Raw genomic sequence first — 18,301 nt, 5'->3', positions numbered from 1 at the left:
CTCCAGTGTCAATATACCAATCAATAGATGAAAACTCTGAGATTTTATCACAAGTAGGCACAAACGAAAGAACTTTAGGATATATTTGTGAAATAGATAGTTGTCTTGAAGTTGTAGGACCATTAATGAAATTTGAGTCAAATGGACTAGGACATTGAATATCAAAATGTCCAATTCCAAGACAAATTTGACATTTTACCCGAGACCAATCAAGTCTTTTAGGGTATATATTTCCAGTATGACCAACGATGTGACAAATCTGACATCGATCTGAACTTTGCTTTTGGCCTCTTTGATGTCGTCGAGTATTTGACATCTAAAGTAAAAAATAACTTGTCCGGTGGCAGTGGAGAAAAACCACAGAGACGAAAAAAACAGTTCAAGGAAGAGGAAAGAGAAGCAAAGGGGTTGGCAGCGGAAGAAAATAAGTATTTTTCGTATGTTTTGAAAAATAGAGAAGAATAAGAAAATTAAAATACGTAGGAGAAAAGAAGAGGCTTGAGGGAAAAATTTAAAATTCGTCGTTTATAGGATCTCCGCCTCAATGAATTGAGGGAAGATACAAAAAAAAAAAAAAAGCGATGACTCTGATACCATGTAAGAAGAAGAATAGGGAGAGAGAGCAAGAAATAATATGAAAGCAATAAAATATATTGTTCATTGATATAATAGTCCTAAGGACAATACAATATATAATGTTCAAAAAAGTACTTGGTTAATTAACTAATTAATAAATAACAGAATAATTCTGAGAATAATTATAACAGAATTATTAGAATAGTTCAAATACTAATATGATTTGATTTGGTAATTTGATCCGGTCAATTTTAATAATTCTGTTTTATCTCTTTTAGAGGAAGTGGCCGCTGGAGTGGATGCTCGAGGCGGAGTGGGCAGCGACTGGTGTGCAACCGACGACCTGCCATCCCCGTGGGTGGTGGCGGAAGAAAAAACCCAGTCGCCTCCCCCCTCGAAGTAATGAACAACACCCCATACAAATTCAAAACCCTAATAGTGAAAAGACTAAACTATCCCTCCCTTCCTCCCTAATTACTCCTAGGTCCCTAATTACATTTGCATCAAATGGGATACAATTTAACGGAGGCATGTACTTGGAGAAAACTGCCATGAAAATCTTTTTCACCATGGAATAAAGTAATTTTGGCCATTCTTAATTTCATTATTTGTGTTTAGTTGTTCTCACTATTATGAAATCATTTTGTACTGTTTTGCTTTGTTGATTTCATGAATGCCTACAAACACAAATTGAAAGAAAGAAAAAAGAGAGTTTAATTATTGTATATACGTTATCAAAGATTATTGATGATACTTCTATTTGTTTGAGTTTTTTTCTCTTTCTATGTTTAGGTCTGCACGAGGAATCAATGTTTCGACATCCAAAATTAAAACAGAGTTCCTAGCTGATCACTTGAGATAAAAAGTTGATTAATTCTTTAGGAAAGCTCGACAAAGTAGATACCATAGAGCTAAATCCACTGTCAACATGGAACAAAATATCTGTTGAGATTTTTTTTTATGTTTTAAAGTTTTTACACATTTAGTTTAAACTGATGTCTGTTAAATTTTTAGGATATTGAAATCTGATTACCGTTAAAATTCTTTAACTACAGCTGTCTTTTTCTAATTATACAGAAGATAGGAATCCAACGGTCAATAGAATTCAGCACAGAACTGATTGCATTTGATTTGGTCACGTGACATTAGACCTAGCCTTATATACATCGCACAAACCCGCCGATCGATAACTCGATCATTCGTCACTTGTCTCAGAGCTTTCCACCGCTTCTCGCGTCATCTTCTTCTTCTTCTTCATGGATCCTTTCGTTTGGAGCATCAACGCAGACAGCTCCGCCCCGTCGACGGTGATTCCCGGGTGGGAAGCCGACGCAGGCGGCGTTATTCTTAGCATTGAGGCGCGGGTGGTGTTACGGCTCTTGGAGGGTGACCAAGACATGATGCCGCCCCAATTGATCTCACACTTTTGCCGGCGGAGGATTCCTTCTTCCGACGACGTCGCTGCCGAGCACTCCCACTTCACCATCCCCCAGCCCTACTACCACATCAACAATGAGCCCTCCTGGGAGGTGCAGACGCAGGGGATGCTCTACCGCGTCGCGGCGAATCACGTGCGCCCTGCCGACCTCGACCTTCTCGCTCGAGCCTTCCGCACATACACCTACGCGGTGCTCGACCTATTTCCGATCACGGATTTGGTCGTTATGGAGTTCTTCTCCGTCATTGAAATCCCCGACGCTCCTTCCTCTTCTGACAGCCACCTTCGCTATTTGATTCCTCTGGAGACCTACGAATACTTTTTCGAGGACGACGACGATGTCGACGTCGTCCAGTTCGGCAGAGGGCCGTGGCAGGCGTCCGCAGAGGCGGTGGAGGGGCTTCGGATGGTGACTACGACGAGAGAAGATACCTCGTGTCCCATATGCCTCGATGACTTCGAGGAGATGAGTCAGGTTCTGGCGATGCCTTGCGGCCATCCGTTTCACGAAGGGTGTCTGCTGGAGTGGCTGAAGCGTAGCAGTTCTTGCCCCCTCTGCAGATTCTCGCTTCCGGACCCGGAGTAGTCTCTGGATCTATTGCAATTGAGGAAAGAAATTTCTGATCAGTTCAACTATTTGTTGGTTTGATGAGGATTGTAGTTATGTTCTGCTTTAGATTACTATATGATTGTTGTTGTTTGTTTGATCGGAAAGACGGTCAATTTGATGATGTAAATGTCAACTATATTTTTTGATTGATAAGTAAATTTTTAGTTACAATTTGATTCAAGTTAAATTTATAAATTAGTTTAATTGATGAAAAATTAATAATGTATTCTCATTTAAATCTAATCGTTTGAGTGTTTTAAAGCTAGAAAGAAAAAACTTGACCTAATAAATTAACAATTGATTTTGTGGACTAAATGTATATATATATATATATATATATGATGTACGATCATTTATTATATAAAAATACACTAATTCTAAATACGCCTATTTGACTTATTTATCCGATTTAGTTTAATTACCTAATTTGATTATTGACAACATTTAGCATCTAATTTTGGTTAAATTTTATTTTAATCAGTAATTGAATCATCATGTAGTTACCTAATTCGGTTACAGATAACATAATTATTTTGCTAACCAAACAATAATCAGTAACTGAATCATAATGATCATGTATAATTTGTCACAATCTAAGTATCTAACTAATATATCTGATTTAATTTGGAAGTTGAAGTTGTTAAGGAATTATCGAAAAAATAGATGGAAGAACAAAAATTTTATTTAAATAAATTGAATTTAACGATTTAATCGAAAATATCACAGATTTATGGTTGCTCTATATCTATAATATGGAAGACTGAACTTGCACGACTACTTCATACATATTCCATTGCACAACCGTCAACATTGCTACTTCTTAATTAGTCCTCCCGATGGAACCTTCTTCATCGACAGTCACCGCCCCTGTAGAGGACGTTGTTCTGGTGGATCTTCTGTCACGCATAACCATCTCACGGAGCATAGAACATACACATGCTCGGCAAGGTCGCCTGATTCCAGCGCCGACAACCCCACCCCGATTATCCATCCACTTCTCTCTTCTGACGTATCCATCTCAGGAGCCCCCGAATGACCAAGACAATGCCACCTTTCACAGATCATTCGACCTCCTCCTGCAGGAGCAAGCATGCAAAAGGGAAGCACGGGCGATGCTGGCGCATGTGGCAGTCGATTACGTGGAGCCTGTCAACCTAGACTTTATCGCACAAGTATTCTGTTGGTACACCTCCTTCTCCGTCCGCTGGCTACGCATGATGGATGTTGTTTCGATGGAGTTATCTTCCACCATTTTTGTCCGCACAAAATATTCGGCCACCATTAGCCTCCTGAACATCAGTGACAATGACAACGATGATGACTATGATGACGATGACAACGACGACGATGATAATGATGAGGATAATGACGATGATGATGATGAGGGCGACGATGATCACGATGAGGATGACTACTTTGACTTAGTCGTCGACGATGACAACTTCGACTTAGTCGTGGACGATGACTATCGTACCTACTTCGACAGAGGTTCCAGGCCAGCATCAGCAAAGGCGGTGGATCGAGGGCCTCAAGATGGTCACGGCTGAGGAATCCGACTCTTGTTCCATTTGTCTGGAGGATTTGGGGATGACAGCTCCAGTGTTGGCGATGCTTTGCGGCCATCTCTTTCATCCGGGATGTCTAAAGAAATGGTTGGAACAGAGTTGTTCATGCCCTCTCTGCCGCTTCTCGCTTCCTCAAGAACAGTGGTAGCTTGACAGCTCAATGATCTGCAATTCCTCATCCACTACAAGAAAACGGGGCTTTAGAGACGAAAAAATCTGTCTCTGAAAGTCCTTTTTCCGTCTCTAAAGAAAGTTTGAGACGAAATATTTCGTCTCAAAAATCCGTTAGTGAAAGCCCCGTAGCTAATTTTGAGACGGAAATATTCCGTCTCTAATTTTAGAAACAGATAAAAAAATTTGTTTATAAATTTGTTTTTAAGTTAACAAAATAAAATTGATTTTAAATGTAAATTCTGTCTCTAATTTTGTTTTAAATTGGTTAGTAATCTTGTTTATAAATCTATTTACAATTCCATTTATAAATCCGTGTATAATTTTATTTTTAAATTTATCACTAAATATTATTATATTTCTCATCAATATATTAAAACAAGTCTTAATTTCAAATAAATTAAAATTATTAAAAAGAAATAATTTCTAATTCCAAATGTATCATACAATTAACATTAAAATAAATAAATATTTACATTATCCAAATAAATTTGACCAATAATCAAACTATAAACAACTATACAAATTTTTAAATCTTACCATAAGTAATCTAATTTTTATATTACATTGTCTATCACGACCCTCCCTGTCTTCGAACTCGATGAGAGAAATTGCTTCGCTTGTACATATTAACGAACCAACCAATTTTGTTGAGACAATCTAACAAATCAAAACATGAAACGAGTAAGTCTTACAATATCAGAATTTTTAATACAAATAAATTGAAATGGTACAAAAGTCATAGTCAATATCAATGTTCATCCACTAATTAGTCCATAGTTAGTTGTCAATGCTAAAGAATCAACAAGTCATGAAGACTCTTTTGGCTCTGAAACAATAGGCATAACAAAATCATAAAAATTAGGTCAATGTGAACAAATACTTAAGTAGGATTTTCTTCGAATTTGAATCTTAAACTTAGAATCTCTAAGTACATATAACAAAATCAAATACAAGACAATAGAAAATACTCGCCGGTCTTCTTACTGCACATTAATTAAATTAAATCATAAACTAAAAAATCTTAATATCCACAAACACAATACCACACAAACTATAAATATTGCTAAGAAATAATCTTGTAATATTAATAAACAAGACTATAGCAGATAGTAAGTAAATAGAACCTACCAAAAGATTAAAAGATGGTTTTGAATGCAACATTTGCTCTTGGTTGTTGTGGCTAATGCAACATTTGCTCTTGGTATCCTGCATGATACTAACGAGTGAAATATAAGTCACAATAGAATATGAAAAAGTAGAATGACCTCATTAAATAATTACGGATCATTCTTGGATAAATTGATTGCCTCCAGATAACCTCATTCTCATCTACAAATTAGTTAGAATATTATGGCTATAAGGAAACAATATGTAACAACTTAAAATACAATACACACTAAACATAGAAATGAAGACATAAAACTAACTGCATTTAAATGAAGACACTAACTTAACCTAATTGCATTTAAATGAAGACATAAAACTTAACAATTGAAAGATCAATACAAAGAAAGAGTTAAGCAAACTAAGATGCGTCAAATTGAACCAAACTATTGAAAGAGGCATTTTACCGAACACGTTACATGCAGGAATTAGAAGATTAGAACATTTCATCAAACAAGTTGTGTGCATGAAACAATTAAAATCAAGTGCGTTCAATCTAATTAAAGAAGATCAAGTTTGATACAAGAATTCAATAAAAAACATCAACACACATCCATGATAAAAGAAACAACCCAATTTCTGTGAGGTGCATATGAAGCTGTCTGGTGGTGAAGGGAATTGCTGCAGACTTGGCGAAGAAGAGAAGGCTGCTGGATCGAAGATGGATGAAGAAGATAGCTGTCCAGATCGAATACGAAGCTGGGAAAGCCCAAGAACTCATAGATCGAAGAGCGGATATGGAAGAGATGTGGTGGAGCTGCTGTTGGAAGCTTGAAGGCTTATCGTGGAAGGAAGATGAGAAGAGGAAGGAGATGCGCGATGGGGATGACCAGAGGGAGAAAACCCCTTTCCTTGGTGTGCCGGTGGTGGTGGAGTTAGCATTGGGCAGCGTTCGCGTCGGTAAGAAGATGAGGCCGGGATGGAGGAGGGTGACGGGATGCAGATGGGCGAGATGGAGAGGATCGATCGGCCGGAGGTGGAGTGGTAGATGAACTCGCCGGCCGATTGAAGGTGGAGTTCGATGAGAAGGGGCGGCGTCCCGGCAACGATCGCGTGAGGAAGCAGAGAATAGATGAACAAACTGTGCTTCATCCACTCTTATTTTCCCAGATATGATCGGACGGTCAGGATTGGCCCGGATCTAGGTGAATGGATGAGATCAAATCTGATTGAACGGTCAGGATCGGCTAGAACTAGTTGAATGATCAATATGGCTAGATCATAGTGAACGGCTCGGAAAATCCCAAATCTACACAGATCGACCAAAATCAACCCGATCTCGATGAACGACTAGAATTAATTAGATCGGAGTCCTTTGATTATTTTACTTCATATTTGATCCAATGGCTCATATTTCTCTATATTAGACTTCTCCTTGACTCAAGTCTTTAAGTTTAATTTGGTCCAACTTGAGTTCAATCCCTACAAAAAAAAAAAAGTGTACAATTATAAATAGAAATCCATAAAAATAACAAGAATTATAACAAAACTCATAATATGCATCAAACTTAATAAACATGATAAGAATGAACAATTAACCACATGAGTGGATTAAAACATTAAAATATAGGGGAAAATAATGCATCAAAATACTAGTTATCACATATTAGTAGTAGGCGACATCCAGGGACCGTAGGATGCACAACCTCTCGGTTGCATGAGGGGGTCGATTGAAGCGGTCGCGAACCTTGTGGCCATGAGAAACGACAACAGTCAACCTCTAGTAGCCGCGACCGACCTCACGGTCGCTGCCGACCTCGCAGCTGCGGCCAACCTTGCAGCCGCATGAGATGGCCCCAACAGGAACGAGAAAAAAAAAAATCAGAGACGGGGGAAGAAGAATGCATACCTATTCTACTAAAACCAAAGACAAATTAAGGCAAGGAGGAAGGGTTAGAAAACATAATTCATATTTATTTTTGTTTATAAAAAGTTATATGTAATTTCATATTAAATTTGGTTTAAATTATGTTTAAAGTTTTTTCATATATTATATTTTATCAAAGTGAACAGATTTACAATTCTGTATCAAATCTGTCTCTAATTTATATAAATCTAAAACAGATTTTATTTCCGTTTTAATTTTCATTAATATTTAAACAAAATTTGTAACAAAGATTTTATGGTCTGTTTATAATCCATATTTATTTTTTGTTTATAAAATTTATATGTAATTTCGTATCAAAATTTATTTTAAATTTCTTTTCAAATATTATATTTTATTAAAGTTAAATAAATTAATGATTTTGTAGAGAATCTGTCTATCTGATTTATATAAATTTGAAACAGATTTTATTTCTGTTTTAAATTTTAATTAATTTATAAACAAAATTTGTCATAGAAATTATACCGTCTCAAATTCTGTTTATAATTTGTATTTATTTTTGTTTCTAAAAATTTATATGTAATTTTGTTTCAAATTTGTTTTAAATTCTGTCTTTTTTTTAAAAAAAAAAAATTATAATTTACTAAAATGAAACGAATTAATAATTCCATATCAAATCTGTCTCTGATTTATAAAAATCTGAAACAGATTTTATTTTCGTTTTAAAAATCCGTTTTTGAAGCCATGTTTTCTTGTAGTGATCGTTCATTTATCTCATATTCATTCTTCCATTTGCTTTGTTCTGCTTTAGACTCTAGATGCTCTGTTTAATTAGGGTTTCATGCGCTCCAATTATGATTAAGAGCATATTGATAGTTGGTACGGGGCAAATATTTTTTACTTCGTGATTAATTAGTAAATTCTTTGCAAAATATGATATGTTGGATTTTACTCATGGTCATGCCAAACTACATTAATTTCCTGTTGTGGTTTCTTTTCTTCTTTTCGCATATAATTTATTTCAACTCGAATAACATGAAATTAGATTCAATGCTTCGCGCTTCTCAAGAAAGGGGTGGTGCACGTGCTTTGTCAGTGGAAGATGAAATAATTGAATTAACACTGTAAAAAAAACCTCGTTTCAGAATAATTGGTAATACAAGATTACCGACAGAATTAATATTCTGTCAGGAATCCTGAAAATAATTAGAGGACTAATTTGTACTCTTCTCCTCCTCGTGCATGTTTTTGGCCTTTGACTATTCTCTCATTTCCAGTAATCTTCGGATAAGTTCTCTCCTTTCCCATTCTTTTCTCCCCTTCCCGATCTCCGCCAACCGCTAGCACCTAGCTGGTGGCTTTGCCGGCTGCTAGCACGCGGCTAGCGGCTTTGTTGGTCGCAATCATGTGGTTGGCAAATTTATAGGCCGCTAAAACACAGCTAGAGGCTTTTATGCTAGCCAACACGGGGCTAATGGCCAGCCACGTGCTGTCGACTTTCCCGACCGCTAGTATGCGGCTGGCAACTTTCAAGTAGCCAACCTTGTGCTAGCGGCTTTGCAGGCCGCTAACCGCATGCTGGCGGCTTTGCCGGCAGCCAGCATGAGGTCAGCGGCTGTTCCAGCCGCTAGCAAACCGCCGACAGCTTTGCCGATTGTTGGCAGAATGGTCGACTGTCAGACGTACAGCCGACTACTTGGCCGGTCGTTAGCCGACAACACATCTAGCTGCAAGCTCAGCAAGCCAATAATTTCATCTCGCCCTATCACAAGCTCGTGGCTACAAGGTCGATTCGTCGCATACTATTTTGTTAAATTTGTTTGTGATAAAATTTCACTATTTTTTTTTTGTTGTAGTATATTGCATTTGTTTCTCTTCTCCGGATAGACTAGTCTTCTTTAGGTATAATCTAATATATAATAAATATGAGATATTTTACATTGTTAAATTTAGATGTAGTCATTTCGTGACTTTTGTATTGATATATTTATATTTATGTTAATTTTAAAGCTCATTATCTTTTGGTTGGATCCAAAAAAATAGCATTGTTTGTTATTTGTTTGATTTGAAATCTTGTTTTTTTATTTAAGTTGATAGATACTACAAGTTCAATATATGGAAAAACAATTTAGATTTCTTTTGATTTACTAAGTTGAATATTCAATAGAAAGTGAATATTATGTCTGATATAACCTATTAGGTTATTAAATGGAAATTACCTACACTATATTATGTTTGATAGCTTTATTTAACCATAAATCAAATTGTACAAGTTTTATAGTATTTTAAATTATATTCTTATTAGGCGACAATGTCTATGAACAAAGTTTGGATGTACAATCGATTAGAAAATAAATTTATTAAAAATAATTTTATTCCTGAAGTTGAAGATGTTGGAACCCCAAGGTTGTTTTGGTGTGATCAATAAGTTAAGTTAAGTTCTGTGGTATTTTAACCTTGTATCTAAGTGTGCAGGAGCTTAGGAGCACAGGTAGTCGAGTGGAAGACGCAGCTAGTGAGAAGGACAGCACGGGAGCGAACCGATTGGCTCGATGCGTCCGAGGGACGAGGTGCTACGGAAGAGTACATCGGCGGATGAGAAGGAAGCGTGCGGTGGTTCCGAGGGATGAGAATCCGGAGCGGAAGACTGCTCGAGGAGCAAGAGACGTAGCTAGCGAGAAGGTCGGCACGACATACAACCGAATGACGAAGACTGCGGATGAGTACGCTGGCGAACGAGAAGGAAGCACGTGACGATTCCGTGGGACGAGAAGCCGGACGGAAGCCTGCTCAAGAAGGTCAAAATTGGGTTCGGGTGAGCCTTATTTCGGTTGGCTGAAATCACCCAAGCAAGCGGAGCCGGAGCCGAAGACCCGGACCGAGGCAAGCAGCACCGGAACAGAGGGCCCGGACCAGAAAGTCAACTCGGTTGGCTTAGTGGTTCTGACGCCCGGATCCATTCCGGGCACCCTGACCGTCCGGGCGCCCGAAACCATTCCGGGCGTCCGGAGTTGGACTTTATCCAGATCACTGTCAAACCGTGATTCGTACGTCGGGGGTAAAGTTTTATCCCCCCCAGGGCGCCCGGAACCCTTCCAGGCGCCTTGACCAAGTCTATAAATACAGCTTTGGTCCAGAAGCTTCAAATCAACTCAAGCAATTCATTTTCCAACACTTGTACGCCTTTTTTAGAGTTTAGCTTCTTTATTTGTGCGCTTCATTGCTGTAAGAAGCTTCTCCACCAGAAGGAGATACTAGTGCGACATCTTCCTTGGATTAACAACCTCCCGGTTGTAACCAAGTAAATCCCTGTGTGCCTCGTCTTTTTTATTTTAATTGATTACTTTTATAATTTATGCAAGTGTTCTGTTGAAAGTTCGAGAAGGGTTGTGCTTTTATTTTTACAGGCTATTCAACCCCCCTTCTAGCCGGCCCCATCGGTCCAACAAGTAGTATCAGAGCCAGGACACTTCAGGAGGACTAACCGCCGACTGAAGCAACGAGATGGCCGAAGCTAACATCTATCAACCAACGTTCGAGGGGGAGTTCACGTTTTAGAAGCGACGGATGAAGGTTTATTTTAAAACTGATTTAAATTTGTTATTAATAATGACATATGGTTTTGATATTCCTAAAAGCAAAGAAGGAAAAGAACTTGAGGAGCATCAATGGACTGACGAGCAGCGTGACGAATTCATGACAAACGGTAAGGTTGAGTCTTGTCTTTTGAGCGTACTACCTGCCCAGGATCTCGACAGAGTCAGAAAATACAAATGCGCAAAAGAACTTTGGGAAAAGTTCTTGAAGCTCTATGAAGAACCACTCGAAGTCGAATCCAACTCCTCGATGGACATCGAACCACCATCAAAAGAATCCAAGACGGAGGAAATTGTCAGAACATCACTCACCGCCGAGTATCTACCAGAAGACGCAATCAACTCTTTCTCAAAAAGCATCGAGAGCATCGATGAAGGGAGAGCAACGTCGGGAGAAAGCAGCTTAGCAGGGGGAGAATCAACAGCCGATAAGGTAAGTCAGGTATGGTCTTCACCTCCTAACCAACTGCTTAATTCAATCAATAAATTATCGAAAGATTTTTGTGAGTTAGAATTTATATTATTGAAACATTTTTGTGAATTAGAAATTCAAAATAAAACAAAGACAACTTGTCGATTGAAGGATTTAGACAAGCTAAAAATAGAAAATGACATGTTAGAGGAACAAATACAGATTATACAATTTTTTGCATGTTCAAAATTCCTTGTTTTAGATCGAAAAAATTACGATAAACTAAAATGGAAATTTAAAGAATTTGATCTAAATTAAAAACTTAGACTTAGCATTTTCAGCGTGAAAATTCAACATTTAATTTCTTTATGCGGGTTTGTCTAAGAAAGTGGTTGTTGCTCAAATAACCAAGAAGGCCTTGTACATCGCCACTGCCCGGAAGCCCAGTATGGAAATAAAAAGTTTAATTGACTAACTGAAAAAACATTAATTTGAAATTAATAATTCTTTATAGAGTTACCCAATGTGTTTTAGAAAATTCTCAAAAATAATTTTAGCTTGCAAAAACATAGAAATTTTTTTGCTAAATATTCTTACGTAGAAATTTTGTTTAAATTTTCATTCACTTAGAAATGTTTTCTAAAAATCATTGAAATAATTTTCAACATTTTCTAAGTTTTAACCTTTAGATTTTTTTCTTGGAACCCCTTTTTTTATGTGATCAAAGGGGAAGAAGGAAAAGTATAATTCTAAGGGGAGGTAGACCAATTTTTTACAATTTCTCTATCCTTTTGTACTTTATTGCAATATTAGTTATTCTATTCTTTATGTCTATTTACCCTAACTTAACTTGGGTTGCTCACATTAAAAAGGGGGAGATTGTTGGAACCCCAATATTGTTTTAATGTGATCAACAAGTTAAGTTAGGTCCTATGGTATTTTAACCTCGTGTCTAAGTGTGCAGGAGCTTAGGAGCACAGGTAGTCGAGCAGAAGATATAGCTAGCGAGAAAAATGGCACTGGAGCGAGCCGACGGGCTCGATGCATCCGAGGGACAAGGCACTATGGAAGAGTACACCGGCAGACGAGAAAGAAGCATGCGGTGCTTTGGAGGGATGAGAAGCCGGAGCCGAAGACTGCTCGAGAAGCAAGAGACGCAGCTAGCGAGAAGGTCGGTACGAGGGACGAACACTGCGAATGAGTACACTGACGGACAAGAAGGAAGCATGCGACGATTCCGAGGGACGAGAAGCCGGAGCGGAAGCCTGCTTGAGAAGGTCGAAATTGGGTTCAGGTGAGCCTTATTTCGGTTGGATGAAATCACCCAAGCAAGCGGAATCGGAGCGGAAGACCCAGACCGAGGCAAGTAACACTGGAACAGAGGGCCCGGACTAGAAAGTCAACTTGGTTGACTTAGTGGTCCGGACGCCCGGATCCATTCCGAGCGCTCGGAACAATTTCAAGTGCCTAGAGTTGTACTTTATCTAGATCGCGGTCAAACCATGATCCGTGCATCGGGGATAAAATTTTATCCCCCGAGGGCGCCCGAAACCCTTCCAGGTGCCCCGACCAAGGCTATAAATACAACCTTGGTCCAGAAGCTTCAAATCAACTCAAGCAATTCATTTTTCAACACTTGTACGCCTTGTTTAGAGTTTAGCTTCTTTATTTGTGCGCTTCATTACTGTAAGAGGCTTCTCCGCCTGAAGGGGATACTAGTGCGACATCTTCCTTGGATTAACAACCTCCTCGGTTGTAACCAAGTGAATCCCTGTGTGCCTCGTCTTTTCTGTTTTAATTTATTGCTTTTATAATTTATGCAAGTGTTCTGTTGAAAGTTCGAGAAGGGTTGTGCTTTTATTTTTGCAGACTATTCAACCCACTTCTAGCCGGCCCCAGTGGTCCAACAGAAGAGTTTATGAATTTTACTAAGTGTCATCCAGAATGTATTAATGATGTCGAGTTACGGTGTCCGTGTAATCATTCAAAATGTAGGAATAGAGTCTTTTGTGATGAGGATACCATGAAAGTACATATATGTAGAAATAGTTTTGTGTCAAATTACTACAAATAGTACTGTCACAAAGAACCTTATTTGTATGAATCAATTGATCTTTCTAGTGGTTTATCATTTGGCACAACTTTTACTCCGCCTGGATCATTAATTAATGATATTACAATGCAATTAATAGTTCATGATGCGATGAATGTTGCTGTTGAATATTCTAATATGGATAAAATACCAACATCTAAATATTAGCAACTATATAAAATGTTAAAGGCTAGTGAAAGAGAAGTGTTGGAAGACACTCCCTCTAGTTATTCCCAACTATCAGCCACTGCAAGGTTATTGAATATGAAAGTAAAACATTATTTTTTAAAAAGATGTTACTATGATATATGTCAATTGATATCAGAGTTGTTTCCTGCTGATAACATAATGACTGATAGTTTTTATAGTACAAATAAATTGATTAGAGGTTTAGGTTTGCCTGTAGAGAAGATTGATTGTTGTATAAACAACTGTATGATATTTTAAAATGAAGACAGTGATTTGAGTGAATGCAAAATCTATATATACCTTCATTATAAGTTTGGTACTCGTATACCAGGGCAGAAGAAAAAAATATATTTGGAAAGTGATGTATTATTTTATGTTAACAGCTAGATTTCAACGCTTGTATGCATCTGTTGCTACAGCTTGCCACATAATATGACATCATGAGCATAAGCATGAAAGAGCTAGGTATAATGTGTCATCTTTGTGATTATATTGTATGGAAACATCTGGATATTGTATTTATCTCTTTTGTAATAGAACCACGTAATGTAAGATTACGATTTTCAGCCGATGGATTACAACCATTTGGTTTGTTAGGTATTCATCTTGGCTAGTTATATTTGTAGGTCATGTTGGAGTGTATACTGAAAGCCTAAGCTTTGTAAACATTCATTATGCATAAAAAATCACATTTGGTCAAATTGTCTACATTTGTTTGTAGTTGTTCATTTAATTTATATTGTAGATAACATAGTATGTGGTGTCACATGCAGAAGATGATGTTATCAGTACCTTATAAATTATAAACAGTAGCTCACGACCAAAATGGAAAGGAACAAACCATTAGAAGGTCGTAGTGTAATTAGGTATTAGTTTATCTTGACTATATAATTACACTAGTACACTCAGAGTGTATTGAGTAGGACCATTTGAGGTCGTTTCTTTTATACTGACTTTATAAAGGAACAAAGACCTCGGTTATTATGGAAGTGTGTACTCTTAATCCTAATATAATAACAAGCATATATATTTGATATTTATTTCTTTAATTTATCAATGGGTGAGATTTAGTTCGATGAATCAATAAGCCCGATAAATTGGGAAATGGTATCACTTATAGTGTGTGTTGTTGATTATAGAAGGAAACTGTGTCCTAGAGATACTAGGTTGATAATGTCCTCAAGAGGAGCTCATAAGGATTGTCATGTTAAACCCTGCAGGTGGACCTAGTCCGACATGACAATAAGGTTGAGTGGTACTACTCTTGGATTTAGATATTAATTAAATGAGTTGTCAGTAACTCACTTAATTAGTGGACATTCGATATCTTAAACACAGGGAGACTAACACACTCATAATAAGAAGGAGCCCAAAAATATAATTTGGGATTGGTGCGGTAGTTCAATAATAGTTCTCTAGTGGAATGAATTATTATTGATAAAATTAAGTTGTGTGTTCGGGGCGAACACGGGATGCTTAATTTTATCGGGAGACCAAAACCAATTCCTCCTCTCGGTCCCTATCGTAGCCTCTTATTTATAGAGTACTATACCCACCTATACCCACCTTCTATACCCACCCAAAGGGGGCCGGCCAAGCTAGCTTGGGAACCAAGCTAGGGCCGGCCTAGGTATAAATTGGGGTGGCCGGCCCTAGCTTGAACCCAAGCTAGTGGGGGCCGACCAAATTAAATTAAAAAGGAATTTTAATTTTAATTTTTATTATGTGGAAGAAATAATTTATTAAAAAGAATTAAAATTAAAATATCTCTCTTATAAAAGATCTACAAAAGATTAAAGAAAGAGATGAGATCTCTTTCCTTATTTGTAGATTGGTGAGATATTTTATTTTCTCTTTAAAAATTATTCACATGTTGTAAAATTAAAATTATAGAAATTTTCCTTTTATCAACCATGAAGAGATTTTTGAAGAGAAATTTTATTTTTTAAAAAATTTTCGGAAACAAATTAGGAAGTTTTAATTTGTTGATTAAAACTTGTCTAAATTGTTTCCCCTTGATGTGGTCGGCCAATATAAATTAAATTGGGAAATTTTATTTTATTTTTCTCAATTAAATCATGTCAAGGAAATTAAAGAAATTTTATTGTAATTAAATTTCCTAATTTGCCTAGGCCAAGGAATATAAAAGAAGGGGTGAGGGTGCCTTCATGATATACAACCTCTATTATTTCTCTCCCTCTTTTATTCCTTGGAGTGGCCGGCCATCCTCTTCCTCTCTCCCTCTTTTTGGTGGCCGAAACTCTCAAAGGCTTGGAGCTCTTGTGGCGGCCGGATACTACTTGGAGAAGAAGAAGAAGAAGAAGGAGAGAAAGCTAGCATCTCTTGGAGCTTGGTTGGTGTTTTGTTCTTCATCCTTGGTTAAGCTTTTTGTGGCCGAACCTAGCTAGGAGGAGAAGAAGGTGGTTGGTGGTTTCTCATCTCGGAAGATCGTTGCCCACACAACGTCCGAGGTTAGAAGAGGAATACGGTAGAAGATCAAGAGGTTTTTCTACAAGGTATAACTAGTAATTTTTCTTTCCGCATCATACTAGTTATTTATGGAAATAATACCAAATACAAGAGGCTTACGATTCTAGAATTTCGAATATGTTTTTTGATGTTGTGTTCTTTTGTTTTTTCTTTTTCTTGTGATTTGATTGTTCTTTTCGGTTAACCTAAAGTTATTTTAGGAAATTAAATATTAGCTTTCTATAAAAGGTTTTGTCTAGTCGGTGGTGGTTGCTCTCATATCCAAGAAGGTCATGTGCCTCGCCACGTCAGTACTGGGAACCAATTATGGAAATTAATATTTAATGGAATTAATAACTTAAGGTGACTTGGGTCGAACGTGTTAAGTTCCGCAGGAGATCCAAGTCAAAACCTAAAAGAACAAATAGATTAAGTTTTGGATCAAACGTGTTAAGTTCCGCAGGCGATCCAAAATTTAATTTAAAAGAACACATGGTAGCTAGGAAAAGGTTTAGACCTTTGTACAAAATTTTTGTACAGTGGAACCTCTAGGTTTTCTGAGTAGCAACCAACAGGTCCCTTATGGCCGACAAGATGGGGGGGGTGTATTGCCTTGCACAATAAAACAAACCAATACCTTTCTCAAACAATTGGACTTAATACAATTACACACTTAATTATGCAGAATAATAAAATGAAAATAAGTACGAGACAAGCAAGGTTTTTTACTTGGTTGACAATCACAGGATTGCTACTCTAAGGAAAGTAGGCACATTAAGAAAATCTCCTTATCGAACAAAAAGTCGGAGGCGGAGAAGCCTCATACACCAAAATGAAGCTTGAAAGTGAAGAACTGACTAGAATTTGAAGTACAGAGTGTGTTGTTCGAAAAGGAGAAGACCAGAACTCTATTTATAGCCCATAGGTAGAAAATGATCATTTGCTGACATGGCACGGTCCGGACACTCAGACCCTCTCTAGGTGCCCCCACCATGACAAATCTTATTATCACGGAAATGACTACACAATGGGCGTCTAATAAAATTTAATCCGGATTCGAGTGCCCGGAGTAGGTCCGAGCTCCTGAAAACCATCTTCGACGAGGTGGGCGTCGAGGCACCCCTGGGGTGACCTAGGGGGTCCGAGCGTCCGAACAGTCAACATCTTATTGATTGTCCAATTTTGCCCTAATCCGGTTCTGCTTGCTTGGGTGATCTTGGCCATCCAGAATAGGGCTCATCTGAACCTATTTTCTAGCCTTCTCGAGCAGTCTTCCGCTTCGGCTTCTCATCCCTTGAAAACTCCACACGCTTCCTTCTCGTCTGTCAGCGTATTCTTCCACAGCACCTCGTCCCTCGGATGGATTGAGCCCGTTGACTCTCCCTCGTGTCGTCCTTCTCGCTAGCTGTGTCTCCCCGGGGGGCACCTTCGGATGGATCGGTGAGCTGGTCATGATATTGATAGAGTCGTCGCGACCCTGAAGGGTAGATGAATGTGAGTCAGCTGAGGAACTAGATCTAGGGGCGATGACATGGGATCCGGCGCAGCATGGATCCAAAAGGCGGCATGTAGTCCGAAATATGTCAATGACACCTATGCCAGAATACCACAACGGCTTGCAGGCCAGAACACGGAATGTAGGCCAGATAGTACCAGTAACTCACAATCATAATAACGGTGCGAAGAGCGAAACACAGCGGTGGCCCGAGCATCGGATTAGCGCCGAAATCGTACGCCAACATGGATTGAATATTAGATGGGCGTCGGAAGTGTATGACAGTGCGGATCGAGCGCTGAACAGGCGCTGTGAACGTGACAGCAGCACTGGATGGTCGGATTTGGCGATAGAGGTGCCAACAGCGGTGATGGAGGGTGTGCCACCGACGAAGGCGTGGGTCAGCCAGTGGTTGTCGCTGGAGGTGGCATCGGAGGGTGGCAGCGGTGGCTGCTGGAGGTGGCAACGGCGACCGCTGGAGGTGGTAGCCGTTGGAGTATGCAGCAGTCGGAGTCGGCGACGGCGGCGGCAATAGTTGCTAGGGATAGCGGAGGTGCCTGTGATGCTCCTCGACAACGTCAGCGGTGCGAGTGCCCTCTCCTCTTGTGTGAGAGGTGGCGTAGATACAGGAGATCCAAAACACAAAGGAGCGAGAGGGAGGGTGAAGCGTATGAGATCTCCGGCGAGGTGACCGCG

At 38.6% G+C, this 18,301-nt stretch overlaps 1 protein-coding gene across 1 annotated transcript; it reads right to left on the bottom strand.

Moving 5' to 3' along the window:
* Window positions 1-4,787: 4,787 nt before the first annotated feature.
* On the bottom strand, window positions 4,788-17,852 carry LOC122042686. The gene is made up of 4 exons (XM_042602939.1): window positions 17,718-17,852; window positions 6,100-6,668; window positions 5,492-5,569; window positions 4,788-5,020 (listed from the first exon to the last, which is right to left on the bottom strand). Coding segments are annotated over exons 1-4 (783 nt in total). The 3' UTR covers window positions 4,788-5,019.
* Between the last annotated feature and the right edge of the window lie 449 nt (window positions 17,853-18,301).

Source organism: Zingiber officinale, chromosome 1B (genome assembly GCF_018446385.1).
Source record: "Zingiber officinale cultivar Zhangliang chromosome 1B, Zo_v1.1, whole genome shotgun sequence".
Taxonomy (NCBI): domain Eukaryota; kingdom Viridiplantae; phylum Streptophyta; class Magnoliopsida; order Zingiberales; family Zingiberaceae; genus Zingiber; species Zingiber officinale.
Note: the sequence above shows the minus strand (reverse complement) of the source record. Positions and strands in the feature narration are given on the sequence as shown.

Coding starts and splice junctions, on each gene's coding strand:
- LOC122042686 (XM_042602939.1), bottom strand. CDS start 17,852: ATGTTGGCGTACGATTTCGGCGCTAATCCGATGCTCGGGCCACCGCTG. Junction 6,669..17,717: donor CTGGCCTGCAAGCCGTTGTG/GTATTCTGGCAT, acceptor CCATTCACCTAG/ATCCGGGCCAATCCTGACCG. Junction 5,570..6,099: donor ATGCACCTCACAGAAATTGG/GTTGTTTCTTTT, acceptor AGTATCATGCAG/GATACCAAGAGCAAATGTTG.